Source organism: Gracilinanus agilis, chromosome 3, assembly GCF_016433145.1.
Source record: "Gracilinanus agilis isolate LMUSP501 chromosome 3, AgileGrace, whole genome shotgun sequence".
Lineage (NCBI taxonomy): Eukaryota > Metazoa > Chordata > Mammalia > Didelphimorphia > Didelphidae > Gracilinanus > Gracilinanus agilis.
Window position 1 is genome coordinate 491,934,652 of NC_058132.1, and position 20,672 is coordinate 491,955,323.

Sequence of the window (20,672 nt, forward strand, 5' to 3'; positions counted from 1 at the left end):
ACTAAATGGTCTATGATGAGATGGGGGGTGGGAGGGGAAGAGGGGGGTGAATAATAGATGGCACCAAGAGAAACTTGAATGAATGAGAAAAATAGGATATTCTATACCACAGAAAGAGGGCATGGGAAGGGGAGGGGATGACTACTATTATAAGAAGGAGAGGAAGAGAGCATTAAGAGGTAATATTTAAACTTTACTTTCAGTGGAATTAACCTTGAGAGGGAAGTGTAGCTATATCCACTTGGATATAGAATTCTATCTAACCCTACTGAGAAAGTCAGAAGGGATTAACCAAGGGGAGCAGAGGAGTGGGGAGGTCAAAAAAGGCAAGGGAGGAGATGGGGAGAGAATTTCTTAGGCCTTAAAAATGAAAACAGGGGAATAATGAGGGAGGGGGTAGAAAGGGAAGTAAATCGAGGGAGGGGACAAGGGGGACTGGTCTAAAACAAACCACTGGTTTAAAAAGGTAATAGTGTAAGAAGAAGGTGTATAACTATGAGTGGATACCAAAATGTTGGGGAATACACAACTGATAATCATAACTCTGAATGTGAATGTGATGAACCCGCTCATAAAACGGAAGCAAATAGCAGAGTGGATTAGAAACCAAAATCCTACCATATGTTGTCTACAAGAAACACATATGAGGTGGGTGGACATAGACAGGTTTAAGGTCAAGGGCTGGAGCAAAATCTTTTGGGCTTCAAATGAGAAAAAGAAGGCAGGAGTAGTGATCATGATTTCTGATAAAGCCAAATTAAAAATAGATATGATTTAAAAAGACAGGGAAGGTAATTACATCCTGATAAAAGGCAGTATAGACAATGAGGAATTAACAGTATTCAATATGTATGCACCAAATGGTATAGCATCCAAATTCCTAAAGTAGAAACTGGCAGGGCTAAAGGAGGAAATAGATGTAAAACCATATTAGTGGGAGATCTAAATCTCCCTCTTTAAGATCTAGATAAATCAAACCAAAAAATAAATAAGAAAGAGGTAAGAGAGGTGAATGAAATCCTAGAAAAATTAGATTTAATAGATATGTGGAGAAAAATAAATAGGGACATAAAGGAATACACCTTTTCAGCTGCACATGGTACACTCAAAAAGATTGACCATGTAATAGGGCATAACAACATTGCAAACAAATGCAAAAGAGCAGAAATAATAAATGTAACCTCAGATCATAATGCAATAATAATTAGTATGGGCACATGGACAGGCAAATAAAAAACTAATTAGAAATTAAATAATATTATTCTCCAAAACCAGTTAGTTAAAGAAGAAATCATAGAAACAATCAATAATTTCATTGAAGAGAATGACAATGAAGAAACATCCTACCAAACTCTATGGGATGTAGCTAAGGCAGTACTCAGGGGGAAATTTATATCCTTGAGTGCATGTATTAAGAAATTAGAGAGGGCAAAGTTCAATTAACTGGGCTGACTGGTACCTTGAAAAACAAACAAAATTGACAAAGTACTGTTCAATCTAATTTTAAAAAGGAAAGAAGAAAACCTAATCATCAGTATCAAAGATGAAAAGGGAGACCTCACCTCTAATGAAGAGGAAATCAAGGCAATCATTAAAAACTATTTTGCCCAATTATATGGCAATAAATATAGCAATGTAGGTGATATGGATGAATATTTACAAAAATATAAATTGCCTAGATTAACAGTAGAAGAAATAGAATACTTAAATAATCCCATATCAGAAAAAGAAATTGAACAAGCCATCAAAGAACTCCCTAAGAAAAAATCTCCAGGACCAGATGGATTCACAAGTGAATTCTCTCAGACCTTCAAAGAACAACTAATTCAAATACTATACAAACTATTTGACATAATAAGCAAAGAAGTAGTTCTACCAAACTCCTTTTATGATACAAATATAGTACTGATCCCAAAGCCAGGTAGATAAAAAACAGAGAAAGAAAACTACAGACCAATCTCCTTAATGAACATAGATGCAAAAATCTGGAACAGAATACTAGCAAAAAGACTGCAGCAAGTGATCATGATGGTTTTATCCATCATGATCAGGTGGGATTTATACCAGGAATGCAAGGATGGCTCAACATTAGGAAAACCATTCACATAACTGACCATATCAATAAGCAAACCAACAAAAATCACATGATTATCTCAACAGATGCTTAAAAAGCCTTTGACAAAATACAACATCCATTCCTATTGAAAACACTAGAAAGCATAGGAATAGAAGGATCTTTCCTAAAAATAATAAAGAATATATATCTAAAACCATCAATAAGCATCATATGCAATGGGGATAAATTAGAAGCCTTCCCAATAAGATCAGGCATGAAATAAAGATGCCCACTATCACCTCTATTATTTAAATTGTACTAGAAACACTAGCAGTAGCAATTAGAGAAGAAAGAGAAATTGAGGGTATGAAAATAGGCAATGAGAAGACTAAGCTATCACTCTTTGCAGATGATATATGATGGTCTACTTAAAAAATCCTAGAGAATCAACTAAAAAGCTAGTAGAAATAATCAACAATTTTAGCAACATTGCAGGATACAAAATAAATGCACATAAATCGTCAGTACTTCTGTATATTTCCAACACATCACAGCAGCAAGAGGTATAAAGAGAAACTCCATTTAAAATCACCTTAGACAATATAAAATACTTAGGAATCTATCTACCAAAACAAACACCAAAATTATACAAACACAACTACAAAACACTTTCCAAACAATTAAAACTAGATCTAAACAATTGGAAAAACATTGCTGATGGGTAGAATGAGCTAACATAATAAAAATGACCATTCTACCCAAATTAATTTAGCTATTTAGTGTCATACTTATTAAACTACCAAAAAACTTTTTTACCCAATTAGAAAAAACTGTAACAAAGTTCATTTGGAAGAACAAAAGATCAAGAATATCAAGGGAAATAATGAAAAAAAATGTGAAGGATGGTGGGCTAACAGTACCAGATCTTAAACTAATATAAAGCAGTAGTCATCAAAACAATATGGCACTGGCTAAAAGATAGAAGGGAGGATCAGTGGAATAGTCTTGGGGTAACTGACATCAACAAGACAGTGTATGATAAACTCAAAGAGCCCAACTTTTGAGACAAAAATCACTATTTGACAAAAACTGTTGGGAAAATTGGAAAACAATATGGGAGAGATTAGGTTTAGTTCAACATCTCACACTCTATACCAAGATAAATTCAGAATGGGTGAATGATTTGAATATAAAGAAAGAAACTATAAGAAAATTAGCTGAACATAGAATAGTATACCTGTCAGATCTATGGGAAGGGGAAATTTTTAAAACTAAGCAAGAGTTAGAGAAAATTACAAAATGTAAAATAAATAATTTTGATTATATTAAATTAAAAAGTTTTGTACAAACAAAAACAACGCAGCAACCAAAATCAGAAGGGAAACAACAAAGTGGGAAGAAATCTTTATAACAAAAAACTCTGACAGAGGTCTAATCTCAAATATACAAGAAGTTAAATCAATTGTATAAAAAAATTAAGCCATTCCCCAATTGATAAATGGGCAAGGGACATGAATAGGCAATTTTCAGATAAAGAAATCAAAAGTATCAATAAGCACATGAGAAAGTGTTCTAAATCTCTAATAATTAGAGAAATGCAAATCAAAACAACTCTGAGGTACCACATCACACCTAGCAGATTGGCTAAAATGAGACAAGGGAGAGTAATGAATTGAGGGATGTGGCAAATTTGGGACATTAAAGCATTGCTGGTAGAACTGATCCAACCATTTTGGATGGCAATTTGGAACTATTCCCAAAGAGCTCTAAAGGACTGCCTGCCCTTCGATCCAGCTATAGCATTGCTGGGTTTGTACCCCAAAGAGATCATAGATAAACAGATTTGTACAAAAATATTTCTAGCCTCGCTATATGTGGTGACAAAACACTGGAAAATGAGGGTATGCCCTTCAATTGGGGATGGCTGAACAAATTGTGGTATATGCTGGTGATGGAATACTATTGTGCTCAAAGGAATAATAAACTGGAGGAATTCCATGTGAACTGGAAAGATCTCTAGGATTTGATGCAGAGTGAAAGGAGCAGAGCCAGGAGAACATTGTACACAGACACCAATACACTGTGGTAAAATAGAATGTAATGGACTTCTGTACTAGCAGCAATGGAATGACCCAGGACAATTCTGAGGGACTTCTGGTAAAGAACCCTACCCACATTCAGAGGAAGAAATATAGGAGTGGAAACACAAAAGAAAAGCAACCACTTGAACATATGGGTTGATGCGGACATGGTTGGGGATGTAGACACTAAATCACCACACCAATGCAACTATCAATAATATGTAAATGTCTTGATTGATCACGCATGTTAAAACCATCAGAAATGTGCATTGTATATGGAGGTGGTGGTGAAGGGGAAAGTAAAAACAAGAATCATGTAACCATGGAAAAAATTTTTAAAAAAATAAAGTATTTAAATTTTTTTTAAAAAGCACTGAGAAAAGCTTGAGAAACTCCCAGAGGAAGAAGAGAGATTTATCTCTCCACACTCCCTAATCATCAGAGCCAACTCAGTCTCTGCCCCATCCTTCATAATACCCGTCTGTCCCTTGCCCTTGGCAATTCTGCTCATACTCAATCCATCCCTTCCCCTACTTGACACATCCTCCCCCTACTCCTGGCCTATCTCCCTTACCCATTCAACATCGAATCCTACCGAACCTTCTTGCTCTTGCCATAGTCATCTTGTCTCTTACCTTGCTCTGCTTTCCCCAGCCTATACCCAAACCCACCCATCCCTGCCCCTTCCCCTAACTCTCATCCTTCCTCCTCTGCCCCAGCCTCTCCCCACTGCCCAACCCATTGCCCCTCCTGCTCCTACCTCTCATCCCTCTGCCCCTCCCTGCCCACCTCTCCCTCCCAGCTCACCTATTCCTTCCCCTCCCCTTACCTAACCCTTTGAAAACCAAACCTGCAGCCTAGAGACAGAAACCAAAAATAATTCGGCTAACTCTATTTTAATAAAACCAAATTGTTCTTTGTTAAAAGCTACTCCCTTATTTTGTCAAATTCCCAATTTAACCCTTACATTTAATTGGAGAGCCACCTAGTTTGACTGATCCTTTTAATCTTCTGATCATTTTCCTTACTTTTTACTGAAAGTATCCCTAAGTCAAGTTCCTAGCAGTTAATTCTATTACAGCTGTTGATCCTTTATGGCAAGCAGTGCCATCTACTGACAGAAAGTAGAACTGCAAACAAAATTAACATTAAATACGATATTGAGTAGTCTAGTTAAAATTGGGATGCTGTTTCTTGTCTATCTAAAATGGCTGATTATCCAACAGAATATTTCACAATGGCTTTATATAGCACTGTTCCTAGCCATATTTATAGTAACAGGAGGCTTGGCATTTTGACTATTCAGCCTTAGGAAGAAACAGAATCATTGTTTTGCTGAACTAAAAGCTCACCTTGAAGAAAAACTAGAAAATAACTTTGTGACCTTGAAAGGAAGCTGGAGGAGAGTCTGGGGGATCTCAGGGCTTATATAAAATGCATTGAGAAAAGCTTGAGAAATCTTCAAAATAATCTCTCAACGCTCCCTCATCATTACAGCCAACTCTGTCTTTATCCAGTCCTGCTCCAATGAAATTCTGCTCATACCAAAACACCTCAACTGTCACATGTATATATGGAGATTTTGAACCTTGGACTTTATCCCCCAGAAGTCCCTTAGTATTTCCCAAAATTCCATTTAATCTCTCCTGTGCCTCCACATTTGCATGGTCATGTTACAGTTTTATGAGTTCTGTGCCTTCTCCCTTTTTCTCTATTTATGAGCATGATTGAAGTTAGTTTAAGACCTTTCCATTCTAGTTTTTTATGATAGCTTATTATTAATAAAACTTTAAAAATATATCATTTAGTTATTGAATATTAATTTCATTAATTAATACTCTTAATTTTCACTTCCACATTTTGACTAACCACAAAGAGATAGAATTCTCAAATATTTCTTCAAGTTTCCTGACTCCCAGCCCAGACCCTTTTTCAATAAACCAGTAAGTCTTCAAAAAAAAGAAATAGCCCCATAGAACATAAAAATCACAGGATTCTCTTCTTACAGCATTTAATTAATTAAAGAGTATTTTTTAAGATAGATTTTCAGTACAGTTACTAAGTTTTTCTCTGGCCATGCCCCTGCCTTCTTTCTACCAGCCCCAATGCCTGTCTCCTGCTCTAGCTGCCACTTCTAAAGTCCCACTGCTGGAGCCACTGCTGTTACTGCTACCCTGCTACCCTGCCCACCTGCTGTTTCTTGCCATTGCTCATGCCCTGGCCCAAGGTGTGCTGGGAAGTCTTAACAACTGCTGTACTGCAGAGGGTGAGACCCTAATCGCTTCCCCCACCCCACTTGGGTTTTCTAGCCTCTGCTAGCCATTTTTTAAACCAAAGTCTTGATCAAGTGATGATTTGGCATTTAGTTATGATTTAGAAAGCATAGAATCCAACTCCTTCATTTTACTATGAGAAAACTGAGATCAAGAGAGGTATCATAACTTACCTAGGTTAACACAGCTAATCAGAGGTGAAATCACATCTAGAAACTGCACTTCTTGCTTTCTCATATTGTGTCCAGCAGATAGAGCATTGGACCTGGAATCAGGAAGATAGAAGTTCAAATTCAACCTTGGAAACTTATAGCTATATGAATCTGGATAAGTAATTGAACCTCTGTCTATTTTAGTTCCTCATCTGGAAAATGGAAATGATAATACAAACTACTTCTAAGAGTTATCATGAAGATCAAATGAGATAACATTTGTAAAGTTTATTATAATTATTATATGTTATTATAATTATTTATGGTTTGTTAAATGTACAAACTCAACATTATTTGGTCTAAATATTTTGTTTTATTTTTAAAACCCTTGCCTTCCATCTTAGAATCAATACTGTGTATTGGTTCCAAGGCAGAAGAGCAGTGAGGGCTAGACAATGGGGGTTAAGTGACTTGTCCGGGGTCACACAGGTAGGAAGTATCTGAGTCCAGATTTTAACCCAGGATATCCCATCTCTCAGCCTGGCTCTCAATCCACTGAACCACCTAGTTGTCCCCTGAATAATGTTATTTAAATAAAATAGGAGTTGTGTGACAATGTATAGAACAACACCAAGATTTTACTTCCCTCAAAGCTTTCTGGAAGGCATATTGTAAGAATTAAATTCTCATTATTTATTCATGCCATTTCAAGCCACAGATGGAATTGCCACTTTTCTTACAAGTCATTGTATTATTTATAATTCCAAAAGAGGAGATTCTCAGAGATTTGATTCATACTTACATCCTATTAGAATTTTTTTGGGGGGGTGTCTGTTGTTATTAATAATAGCCCTTCCTCATATTTGCCAATTTCAATATATAGTATGTTTTAAGAAAGAAAACCCATGAAATCAGAAGTGAGAATGGCTAATTTGAAAGCAATTTTAGAAACCAAGTAAGTCTCTGCTCATTTCTTATTTTGCTCCCTTATGCCCTGAGCAATGAAAGATTTTTCATTTTAGTGGGCAACTGGGGCAAAAGACTAGATGCTGGTTCTCTCTGCCTATCCAGGCTTTCTCTACAGGACCTCTGGATGGATTGCTCTTCTTTCCCATCCCTTCTCTGGCTGCTCATTCAAACTCAGAGCCTCAGTTCTAGGACACCTGGCTGAAGCTTGGCAGTGACCTCAGTCTTGACTTTGCCAGGAGAATGGAAACAACTTGCTCCATTGCTCCTACTGTGTCTTTGACAGGACAGCTCACGTTTCTCAAATGGAATCCTAAGAGTGGTCTTTTGGAAATAGTATTAAAATATATGGGTTAATGCCAACAGATCCTTTGTTTCATCCACATGCTGCATGATTTCCAAGGCAGGGAGAGCTGTTGTCTTGCATTTCTCACAGAGCAGCCAGTTGTGATCAACACATCTGCAGACCCTCCCTTAGAGCTGCTAATGGGTAAAGGCTGTCTGTTACTGTCTGTCTGCCTGCCTGCCTGCCTGTCTGTCTGTCTGTCTATCGGTAATTAAAAGAGGGAGAATATCCAATTCTTGGCACAGGATAGGATAACTTACCTTTTCCTGGGTAGATATAGTAGCCAGAAAGCCCCAGCTGTTAGTGTGAGCCAGGGATCGGGCAGTCTGGATGAAGTGCTCCTGAGGGGGAAGGCTGCCTGTCCCTTTGACACTTTCCCTTCTATAGGAAAACATCCTAGAAGGAGACAAGATCTGCTTGGACCTCCCAGCCCCTGGTCTGGACCTCAGGTCACTGTCTTCTTTGTAAACAGAGGCAGGGTAGCTCTGCTTCCAGATGCTGGTGGTGTCTTCCAGGAGGGAAGGCAGCATCTCCTCCTTGGAGGAGCTGTCCAGCTCCTCCTCTACCTCGTTTGTGACTGACCAAGAGACTGAGCTCAGGAGCACATATCCCCAGGCAGGAGAAAGCATCGTGCTGCTCCAAAGCAGCCAAGAGAGCCAGGAGATGAATGAGATCCTTGTCCCCAGCAGCCTGTGACAGCAGAACACAGACATTTTTGTAATCATGGTGGTGGGATGGATAGAGCTTTAATTTCCAGGGAAACCTATAAATTGCCAATGGTTAAGAAATCAGGGAAAATGCCTTTATTTCTGTCCAAAAGGGAGATAGACTACCCAAGCATATACCTGACAAAGCCTCAATGGAGAATTTGAAGCTATGATGAAATTATCACTTGTTTGCTGTTTTGCATTGATTACTCTTGTGGGTTGAGTTAGAGGGGCTCTGAGGAAATCAAAGATCCTGTTATATTGGTATCCTAGGTAAGTGAAGTACTCAAACAAGAGGGACTCTTGAAGTTCTTTACTCTGATTTCAACCTGATGCTTACTTGACCTTTATCCCTGAGGTAGCCACTTCAACTCTTTCTAGGTTTCCTTAGTGTAAAAAGGGCCTGATAAAACACCAACTTCAAAATATTTTGTTAATATCACTTAAAATATTTGTGAAAGCCCTCAGTACAGTGCCTAGCACGTAACAGGACCTGTAGAAATCTTTCTCCCTTCATCTTCCTTTACTCTATTGAGACCACTCTTACATTGTTGACTTAAGGTTTTGAAACAAATAGCCCCAAAAGTTGAAAAACTGAATATTTTCTACAGCCCGGAAATGTAAATTGTCAACCAGATGAATGAGACATAGTTTTAAAAAAATTTATGATCCTGGAATATTGAGGTCAGAGTGGAGAAGAGAGGGGAAAATTTGATAGACATCATTATATGGTTGAAACTTTTCCACATTTAAGTTGCTTAGATTATTTTGGGGCTTAGTGGGCAGAACTAGAATCAGTGAGACAGAGAAAGCCCACAAAGGGTGAAAGGACACAAAGTGAAGAAACGCTCTTTTACAATAATTTTTTTCTAATGGGTGGATGGGATTTTTAGAATGTAATTGATTACCCCTCATTGGAGAACTTTAAGCCAATGTGAGATAACCTCCTGTTAAATTTATTGAAATCTTGATTTTTCAGTTGTGATTATACTACAGGAATGTGGAGATCCCTTTAAATTCTTAGATCCTAGGATTCTGTTATCTTGGTATCCTAAGCAACCAATGTTCTCTGCCAACAGGAGGAACTCTTGATAACTTTTGCTGTGATTTGAATCTCAGACTAATTCTACCTTTGATTCCCATAGGATGGTGATAGCAAATCTATGGCATGGGTGACAAAGAGGGCACAAAGAGCCCATTCTGTGGGTACCCAAGCCTTTGCCTGTCAGACTTCCTTACTAGAAAGGCAGAAGGACTGGGGCTGAGCTCTTCTCTTCCCCTCTTCCCCTCTTCCCATCTCCACCACCTGAGGACATTCCTCACTTCACCTGCCCCTCTACCCAGCAGCCCAATGGGAGCACTTCCTCCCTCCCCAGTATGGGGTAAGGGGAAAGAGGGGGAACGTGGTGGAGCCATGCATGGCACTCATCCTGGGGACAGGGGGCATGACTTGAGGTCTCTAAAAGGTTGACCATCACTGCCAAAGGATACTTCATTACGGACTTGAGATACTTTGGAGCCTCTTTTCCCTCAAATCCTTCAACTTGTTCTTTTTGACTCCAAGGTATATTGACTGCTGGAGGCTGAGCTATTCCCTTTCACTAGCCTGGGGTGCAAACCAGTTCCTCATTGTGGATCACCTCTATTGAGATGGAAACTGTCCTGAGGCTAAAAGGTAAAGGCACTGTTCCCTGAGGTGAGGAGTAGAAGGAGAGAAGAAAGAGGCTCCTCAGGTCAATTTGGCCTGGTCTTTAGGTAGAGGAAGAAGGGAACAGAAGCTGCAGAGAGAATGCCTCTGAGTGGGAGAGGAAACCTAAGAAGCCTCCTTTTTCAGGTATCCTTATGAAGAAGGAGGGCAACATCGTCCTAAAGATGGGCATGTTTAGATGACCAGAAGCTCATGAGGAGACAACAAGATTTGGTAATCCTGAGTTAATCTTATTAGTGGGCCAGAGGAAGAGCATATTTTCCTCAAATAAAGAGTTGCTGATCCTCAGGGGCAACTAGATGGAGATAGGGATAAATAAAGTGCTGAGTTTTCTAAGAAAAGTGCAAAGTGTTAAAAAAAAAAAAAAGAAGAATATATAAAGGGGTAGAGAGACCCACAGATGTGGATAGTGGAAGATCCACTCAGGCATCCTCTTGAGTACCCAGCCCTGTATTCTAACCTCCAGTTAGTGAGAGTGAAACTGAATCACTTTCTCTCACTGGGCCAGGTGCACAAACACTTTGGAGACAATAATTATAAAAACAGTATCTCTTTTTAATTTAAGAGGGAATACAATCTGAGGATCAGAACAAGGAGTCCCTAACTCTAAGGGATCTAGCTGATTATTAGTATGTATCCTCTACATCCCTCACAAGAGGGAGCCTTCTGTTTCTTCCAGCTAACTTAATTCCCTGTTTCTATCTAGGTGTCCCCAAAACTGACTAAGCTAACTATCTATGACCCTCAGTAGTTGGGTTGCTTTATTCCCCAAAAGCTGTCTCAAAAAACCATTATGGATGATCTCCAATGGCTAAGTTCACCCCAGGTGCTCTGACCCCTGAGGTAAAACCTCAAAACTGATCTGACAGTATTTTTTTTTAGATAAAACCTTCTGAAAAGCACAGCAGGTATGGTCAGATCCTTTTCTAGATTTTTCCCAGTTAAATAGAGTACTTCCAAAGATGAATTAGGGATATATGCTTTCTCCACAGTCAGGTGAGGTAGATGAGCTCTTAGAAGCCCATCTTTCCTCCACCATTCCTGGATATAACCTCCCACAGGAAGTCAAGTCACTCTAGCAGTTTTTACTTCCAAACTGTTCCTCCTCTGCATTCTGCCTGCTAAAATCCTTTTCCTTGAGTTCCTAGTATGTGCCACTTCTCTTAAATCTTATCCTATATCTTTTTCCCATTACAGTGTCAATATTTATGAAATGAGGGGGAAATCCTTTATTCCTTTCTATTAGTTTTATGGGAGAGGCTGTTTGGTTTCAGTGAGCAGAACTAGGAGCAATGAGGAAAGCCTACAGAGTCTAAGGATATGAACTTAAAGAAAACTCTTGGCAATTATTTTTCTCCAATATATGGATGGGCTGCCTCAGGATGTAGTTGATTCCTTCTCACTGAAGAATTTTATCCAATGTAAGATAACCACTTCTTGACTGAAATGAGAGGATTTCTTTTTCTGATATAGGCTGGACAGAGGGGACACACTGAGTTGTTTTTAAATTCTAAGATTATATAATACTGTCATATTGGTGTATCCTAGGTACCCAATCTTCTCTGACGACAGGAGGAGCTCTTGAGGTCTTTTACTCTCATTTTAATCTGAGGTTTAATCTCCTATTTGAACAGATATATAATCAGAGGTCTTGGATAGTTCAGAGTCTCTTTTCCTCCATCCCTTAAGGACTCAGTCCTTTTGTGTCCAGGTAGCATTGAGTGATGGCACATCATAATGAAAGGCTGGGAGAATAAAGGCAGCCAAAACATAGAGGGAGTAATCTTTGGGACAGGAAGTTTTTCCTTTTCTCCTTAGAGTTGAGATCATGGCAGAGGTTGGAGCTGTCAGGAAGAGAGTGCTGACCCAGATGACCACTGATCCCACGAATCCCTGGACACAAAAGTATGGAGAATCAGACACAGAGTGAAGAAGTATAGGCAAAGCCCTTGCATGGAGGGGCACACAGGCAAGAAATGTGGGGAAATTGCCCACACCTGGAGGGTGACCCACCCTCTGAGTCTCCAAGATAGTCCTTGTCTTCTTGTGGTCTCATGGCCCCATTCTCTCTAGCTGCTCCCACCCTGGTCTCTCTTGGTGCTTGTTCCTGCCAGGCCTGATGCTCTTGGTTGGATGTGTGGGAGCTGCCTTTGGTGTTTGCCAGGTGTGTGGATCTGGCAAGTAGTGCTTGCTGGGTGTTGTTCCCTGCTGCTCTGCAGTGGTCATTGTTCTGTGTCCCTCCATTGGTCCTGTGGTTCTGCTGATCAGAATTCACCCACCCCTAGCTCCATAGTTTCAGATAATTGTGCTGTATTTCCTCCAGAATCTGGGGTGGAGAGACCTGTCTGTAAAGTATTGTTACTTTAGTGTTCATAGAAGCCGGATTCATCTTTGCTTTAGATTTTAGCAGGGACTTCTGAAGCATCTATGCAAGGAGCTGAGGGAGGAATTTCCTGAGGAGACCCATCCTTGTCAGAAGACTTCTGAAGATGGACCTTATTGGATATGGGGATAAGTCACCCAAATGTGGGAAAGTCTAATGTTTAGTCTGTGTTAGCAATGACTTTGGTGCTATTTTTCTGTTTATATCTGTTGCTCCAGTCTTTGTCCCAGTCCTGGCTTCTGCACTTCTGCCTTAGGGACTGACCCTCCTCTCTTTGTTTATCTCTGATCCCTCCTGTTACCTGTTCCTTTGATCCTTCACTACCAGCCATATAGTGACCCCCTTCCCCACATTCTGGACCTTCTCCTGGGTTTTGGGCTATGTACTCTCAGCTTCTTGGACACATAATTCCTTAATTCAGCTTGGGGAGGTGGTAGCCAAAACAGGTGCTTCTGATTGTTGGGTGTGCAAGAAGCACCCCCAGAGTGAAGAGAATTCCCAGCCTGTGGCCATGGTCTCTATGCCTCAAAGCCCCCCAGATGCCCGAACTCTCTACCAGACATCATCCATCCGCTCCTGTTCTGGCTACTCGCCTTTGGGACACTACAGAGAAGGTCCCTTGTTTTCTCACAGGACAGCCTTTCACTCTCACTGAATACAAACAGGTCCTGTGAGCAGGTCAATGCTCATGGAGGATGGATAGGCTGACCTCAGCTCCTTCCCGTGGAGGTGCTTTAATGAGGCTTGAAACACTGACCCCTTTCCCTTGGATATGTCTCACACACTGTAGAAAGTGTACTGAGAATCCTACCATGTTCAGTAATGGAAGGACTGCGTGCTCCTCCATTTGCACATAGTGCTATCCTAATTTTGCCATCCAAAACCCGGGGAATAGTTTGAAGAACTTTTCTACCCTGACAACCCCTCCTAGACCCCCAGGCTCATGTCCATATTGGACTCTCTAACCCAGGCTGACCTTAAACCAAGCAGGCTTGCACCCTGCAATGATTTTCCTGAAGGGCAGATCAATGTGACTCAAGTGCTGAAATCCACAGACAGATCTATTTGTGCCCCTTCAGGATAGAGATCTATTTGGGGCCACCACATGTCACCTCTGGCATCTCAGGCACAGCTTCCCTCTTAGGGCCCTCGGTGGTCACCTGAAGGGTCTTACCTCTCTGTGGTCCTAACCCCATCCTGGCTCCCCCCACCCACATTAACTTTGGGGAATGCACTTTGGGGTTCCTTGACCCCCGGGTATCTTTATATTTGTACTGCAGACACCTTGAGCCAACTCTTCTCTGGCTCCCGCTCCTCCTGCACTTGGTGTTGATATGCCCTGCTTAGCCCTCTCATTGCTATCATCCTGGTAGTCACAGGTGCCCTGATAGGAGGTCCCTGTGTGTGTGATACTGTCACCTCTCTGTTTGCTTCTAGGCTAAAAGCTGTCACGGCAGTCACCCCGATGCCACTGAAAGCCTTAAGAGCTCTGCAACCTGGACCTCTGGACCAAGAATGCTGCCACTTTTTCTCCTTCTCCCTAGGAGGAAGGGCCAGCTCTACGTCCCTTGCCAGCCTCAAAGAAGTTACAGAAGACTGACCTTCGCCCTCTTTCCCTTAGAAATTCAAGGGGGGGGGGAGAAGTGGTGGGCACCAGGGTCCCTCAGTGATGGAAGCCGGCCAGCAGCTCCAGGGGTTCTGGGAAGGTATACAGTTTAGGTGAGAAAATAGAGACAGTGAGAGACACAGTGGATTTCCAGAAGCTGTTCTTAGAACTTCCTGTGAATTTTTATTTTTTATACTCTTCTCTCACTCACAGTCACACAAATGCTGGGAAAATTTACAATTCAAAATCAAAACAGAAAAAACTCAAGGTTATACTGGTTAAGCTGGCCCATCTAACAAATTTCTACAAAATCCTACATATAGATTACACTTAGACTAAACATGCCTCAAGGCTACCAAAACTCTACTTTATCTAAGTTTTATTTTTATAAAAGAAAACTTCAACATATTTCAAAAGTGGATTAGAGTATGAGAACCCCTAAATTCGGGGGGACAAGTCTAATGTGGGAAAGTAATAAAGTGTGAGAATATTTTGATTTGTTCATACCATGTCCTTCAAGCTCTTGAGAGAGAGCTTGAAGCAGCGCCTGCCATTTTACTGAGAGTGTAACTATTAACTCATTAAATGCTGGTTTATTATAGAGTATTAAGGAAAATTCGATAAGGAAGTTCTATAAATGGATTTCTATAAAGAAATTTTATATCTATTACTACAAATCTTGAGGCTAGCCTAAAAATACAGATTGTAATAATTTTAATAATAAAAAATGGTGGTCAGAAGAGAGTCACACAGAGGGGTCTGATTGAGTTATCCATCCATCCTGTGGCCTAATTTTCAGACCACAGTGATCAGGTACAGGGCTGATTTGCAATGACTTTAATGGAGCTCTGATACAGACCCTTATTTCTCTGAGGGGCTCTCAGCACCCCAGTATACCCCAAATTCCTAGACACACCACAGGTCAAAGATTAGATGAGGAATTCACCTTGTAGGACTGGAACCAGAACAAACATAGGATCCCCTGCCACTGTAAGGGTGAAAAAAGGGGTTTTATGGGTTCAATATATTAAGATTGTTGCCAGAGGATTGAACTATTATCAATCCTCAAGAGTAATCTCAAATCAAAATTGACTTTTATTGAAGTTTATTTACATGAGAGAGAGGAAATAAGGAAATAAGAATTTATCCCACTAATTAATCCAGGTAGATCTTAACCCTCAGCCTAGGGTTAAAGGGCCTGAGGCCTGGAGGTGAAAGGAGCAAACTTCATTCATAGAGCCTATAAAAGAAGGTTCTTAATGTAGGTTCAGGAAGATTCAGTCTTCAAACTCACCACGTGGAACAGTCTCAGTCATGAACCAGTGAATGAACCACCTTCTCCTTTTAAAGGGATCACTTATGCGACACTTCCTGTGCCTCCCTCCTAATTTGCATGTACAATCACAAAAGATGATTCTCATAGGCCGCCCAGGGGTCGGGTCAGTCATTTCTGATTCATTGCTCCAGGTTAGCACCTCCCAAGATTGGAGGTACTCTCACTTTTGGTGATTAAATCTAAAGATGGGCAGCATAGACAATCTAATTATCACAATCTCTCCTGTGATCATTTGGGAGACTGGTCTCCCCAATTGATCATTTGACAAAATCATCTTGTACCCCTAAAATTCTAACTACAATAGTTAGAGATAGAGGTAAGTAGAAGAGATAGAGTGCAAAACCAATGTTTTGCTATGTGCAATGACAAGCCAATTGGGGGCAATCCCCTTTGGCATAAGAGTTTACAATTCAAGTAATTGTTTTCAATCCCCTCAAGTTCAATTAATTGCATCCCAAAGTCCATTTTGGGTTGTCTCGATTCAGTGTAGATTTCTGCAGGCATCTTTTCTGGATCATCTTGATTTAGTGTAGGTTTCTGCAGGCATATTGTCCATTTTCTGGTTTCAAAGTGTTAGCAGACTTCCCGAGAATTTTCTAGAACAAGATTTTAAGGCTTGAATTTTTATAAAAATACACTCCCACCTGAAGAGGGTGTTTAAAAAGGAAACACCCAGATCAGCTCAGAATATATCATTGAGTTATGGGATGTATGAGTCAATTATCAAAAGAAAAACCAAAAACATAAGAAAATTAAATTTTGGAAGAAATAAAAATTCAAAATAAGAGTCAAAATATCAAAAATCTATGTATGTAAATTTTTAAGTAAATAAGAATAAATTCATAAAATATTAGGGACCAACTAAAGTAAATTCTATACCTTAAATCTGTAAAACAAAATACAGTAATATTGCACTTACCCATTGGCAGCCAAGACTACAGCAAGTTGCCATATCATAAGAGAAAAAAGAACTAGATTTTTATGTAAAAGGGAAGTGTCATTTCCAGGTCTGATTTCGCTTCATCCTCAGGGATAGTAGAGCCAGAATGATGATGGCCAACCTTCGGTACTCAACTGTCAGTGTAGTATGAAGTATCCTACGACTTAACATATGTCAAGCATTGCAACTTCAAGTCTCACACTAGGTTTAAGTCCTTTAGTATTGGCATAGAAGTTCAACAATCCTACTTTTTTGACCTTGTGCTCCATGGCACTGTGCAGTTTCTCATCAATCCCAATGGGACTGGTTAGTCTCCATGACCTTGTGCTTTTTACACCGTATGGTGGCTCTATTGTCCCCTTCTTCTGGAATCAGACACCACTAAGCTTTGGATGTATTTACAGTAGCCTTAAGATAAGGGTCTGAGCATGAGGGGATGCCTTGTGTTTACATCCCAAACACATTAGGTTCCTCCAGATAATTTACTGACCTTTATGAAAATTCCCCTAGGTTTCTCAAAATGGGTAACATGATCAGGATGCCATAAAGAATGTGTACTTGTACTAGATCCCCTTTATGATCACGATGTCAGAAACGATGTGTGCTTATGTTTAAGCCCCCAGACCCAAAGGCACCTATTCTGTGACTTATTCTCCCCTGTTTGCCCCACTTGTTTGTTCACATTGTTCATCCCCCTCCCCATCCTTCCTTTCCAAGTCACTTAGACCCCATCCCTTTAGGATATAAAAATTCAGGATTAACTGTCTAATGACTGATCTACCATTTCAAAAGAAAATGACAAAATACTCAGGGGATAAGTGAAAATCCTATGACTGATGGAAAGGCACAGGCTCAACTCAGATGGGACACTCCCAACTTAAATGAGGATGATGATCCCTGAGTTATGGCATGAGACATTAATAGCTTTGGCACTATACACAAAGTCTGACAGTGTGTCTTCTTAACCATCCAGGACAGTATAATCTTTTCCTGCTTTTTCCTTTCAAGCCAAATTCCCATAATCAGCACATAATACAAATTATGAAATGAAAGTTTCCATTCCACAAACAACCAAATAGATCAATAGTTGAAGATTATCAGTGTTAGGGAACATAATTTAAGAAGTGCATGGAGTTTGTTAATCAATGACCTGTATTTATAGCCTTAATTTACCACAATTGAAGTTTGCATCTTGAGCTTAGAAATATGACCCAGAGCTTTCTGGATTTCCTCCAGAACCTGGGATAGAGAAACCTCTCTGTAAAGTATTGTTACTTATGTGTTTATAGAAGTTGGACTAATCTATGCTTTGCAAAAGGATTTTTAGCAGGAGCATCACAAAACATCTCTGTAAAGGACTTGGGAATCAGATTTCCTGAGAAGGCCAATTCCTATCAGAAGATGATTCCTGAAGATGGGGTTTGTTGGCTGTGGGGATAAGCTACCCAAATGCTAATAGTTAATCAATATTTTCAATTGCTATTGTACTAATTTTATCTGTTAATATCTTTTGCCCTAGTTTCTGAGGAGTCCTAGTTTCTACACTACTGCCTTAGAGACTGATCCACCCCCTTGTGCTCCATCTGCCTTCAGATTTCCAAGCCTTCAGGTCCCCAGCTACTAGGATCCAAGCATTCACTAACAACATACCCTGAGGACAACTGTGCCCACTGCCCCTCTCCCCCCACCGTTCTCTCTCAGGGACAGCTCTACATCCATTACCAGCTTTGAAGAAGCTTTAGAAGATGGATTACTGCCTTTCCTGCCCCTTGAGTTTAAAGAGGGTGGAATAATATGGGGACACAGGCTTCCCCTAGACCTACTTCCATATTATTGATAGTTGCACTAGGGTGATCGTTTAACATCTACATCCCCAATAATATCCCCATCAGCCCATGTGTTCAAGCAATTGTTTTAATTCTGTGTTTCTACTCCCATAGTTCTTCCTCTGAATGTGGCTAGTTTTCTTTCTCATAAGTCCCTCAGCCTTGTTCTGGATCCTTGTATTGCTGCTACTTGAGAAGTCCATTATGTTCTATTGTACCACAGTGTATCTGTCTCACTGTACAATGTTCTCCTGTTTCTACTCCTTTCACTCTGCATCAATTCCTGGAGGTCTTTCCAATTCACATGGAATTCCTTCAGTTCAGCATTCCTTTTAGCACAATAGTATTCCATCACCAACAGATACCAAAATTTGTTCAGCCATTCCCTAATTGAAGGACATTCCCTCAATTTCCAATTTTTTGCCACCACAAAGCACAGCTATGAATATTTTTGTACAAGCCTTTTTCCCTATGATCTCTTTGGGGTACTAACCTAGCAGTGGTATGGCTGGATCAAAGCATAGACAGTCTTTTATAGCCCTTTGAACATAGTTTCAAATTGTCATCCAGAATGGTTGGATCAATTCACAACTCCACCAGCAATGTATTAATATTCCAATTTTGCCACATCCCCTCCAACATTCACTACTTTCCTTTGCTGTTATATTAGCTAATCTACTAGGTGTGAGGTGGTACTTCAGAGTTGTTTTGATTTGCATTTCTCTAATTATAAGAGATTTAGAACACTTTCATGTGTTTGTTGATAGTTTTAATTTCTTTATCTGAAAATTGACTATTCATGTCCCTTGACCATTTATCAATTGGGGAATGGCTTGATTTTTTGTACAATTGATTTAGCTCCTTATATATTTGAGTAATTAGGCCTCTGTCAGAGTTTTTTGTTATAAAGATTTTTTTTCCCAATTTGCTGCACCGCCTTCTAATTTTGATTGCTCACCTAATTTACTTATAGTTTCCTTTTTTATATTCAAGCCATTCAACCATTCTGAGTTTATCTTGGTATATGTTGTGAGATGTTGATCTAGACCCAATCTCTCCCATACTGTTTTCCAATTTTCCTAGCAGTTTTTGTCAAATAGTGGATTTTTGTCCCCAAAGATGGGCTCTTTGGGTTTCTCATATACTCTTTTGCTAAGGTCACTTTCCCCAAGTCTATTCCACTGATCCTCCCTTCTGTCTCTTAGCCAGTACCATATTGTTTTGATGACCACTGGTTTATATTACAGTTTAAGATCTGGTACTGCTAGGCCACCTTCCTTTACATTTTTTCATTATTTCCTTGATATTCTTGGTCTTTTGTTCTTCCAAATGAACTTTGTTATAGTTTTTTTCTAATTCAGTAAAAAAGTTTTTTGGTATTTTTATAGGTATTGCACTAAATAAGTGCTAAATAAATGATTATGTTTATGTTTAAGCCTCCAGATGCAAAGGCACCTATTCTGTTACCAATTCTCCCTCTATTGCCTCACTTGTTTGTTCCCATTGTTAAATGCTCTCCCCACCCTTCCTTTCCAAGTCATTAGACCCCATCTCTTTAGCATATAAAAATCCTGAACTTTTCTCTGTTCAGGGAGGCATTTGGTACTACATGCTGCCTCCTGACTTGGGTGGAGTCGTCTTCTGGAGGTGGGATGGCGAGGCAAAATGAAATGAAAACTAGCCAGGATGCAAGTGAAATTGCAGTGGCTATTCTCTCATGCCATCTGCTGAACTTTATTTTTATACCTTTTTTCTCAAGATTACATCAATGTTGGCATGAATTCTACTCCCACCATACATCTTATCTTTGGAGACAATGTGTTTGACTAATCTCTTGGGGTACACTTTTGAGAAAGTACAGGCCTTTTTATGGGAGCCAATTTTTTCACATTTCATTCATTGTTCTTTTATGTTAAATTATTGTACCAAATCGGATCTGGGAGTGGGGGAAACTTGGAGATTGTTCTGGCCTGTTCTTGCAGGCACCTGTTTATGGGAATCTGATCTGTGTATGGGAATCTGAGTTAGAGATTTAAAATATTTACTATTAACTCACTATATGCTGGTTTGTTGTGAAGTGGCTTCTAGGGGAAGTTTCTATATTATAACATATAGATGTGGGGTTTATTTAGGCATTTGTGGGAGGTCTATGGTGGCCTTGTTATGAGCCTGTATTGTTTTCCTGTGTTGCCCTGGGGCTGAGTAAGGATATTGACTATAATAATTTCAGTAAAAAAGGAATGTTAGTGAGAAAAGAGTCACATAAGGGAAACTGAGTGAAAAATCCATCCT

At 39.8% G+C, this 20,672-nt stretch overlaps 1 protein-coding gene across 1 annotated transcript in view; it reads left to right on the forward strand.

Annotated features, from left to right (window-relative positions):
- Positions 1–12,117: 12,117 nt before the first annotated feature.
- LOC123241758 (zinc finger protein OZF-like) overlaps positions 12,118–20,672 on the forward strand; it is a gene marked incomplete at its 3' end in the record, with an annotated part of 52,240 nt that continues 43,685 nt past the window's right edge. Inside the window, exons 1-4 of the mRNA XM_044669310.1 lie at positions 12,118–12,194; positions 12,363–12,453; positions 13,094–13,263; positions 14,110–14,257. Of these exons, the coding sequence (XP_044525245.1) occupies positions 12,118–12,194; positions 12,363–12,453; positions 13,094–13,263; positions 14,110–14,257 (486 nt within the window). The remainder of the gene's footprint in view (positions 12,195–12,362; positions 12,454–13,093; positions 13,264–14,109; positions 14,258–20,672) is intronic.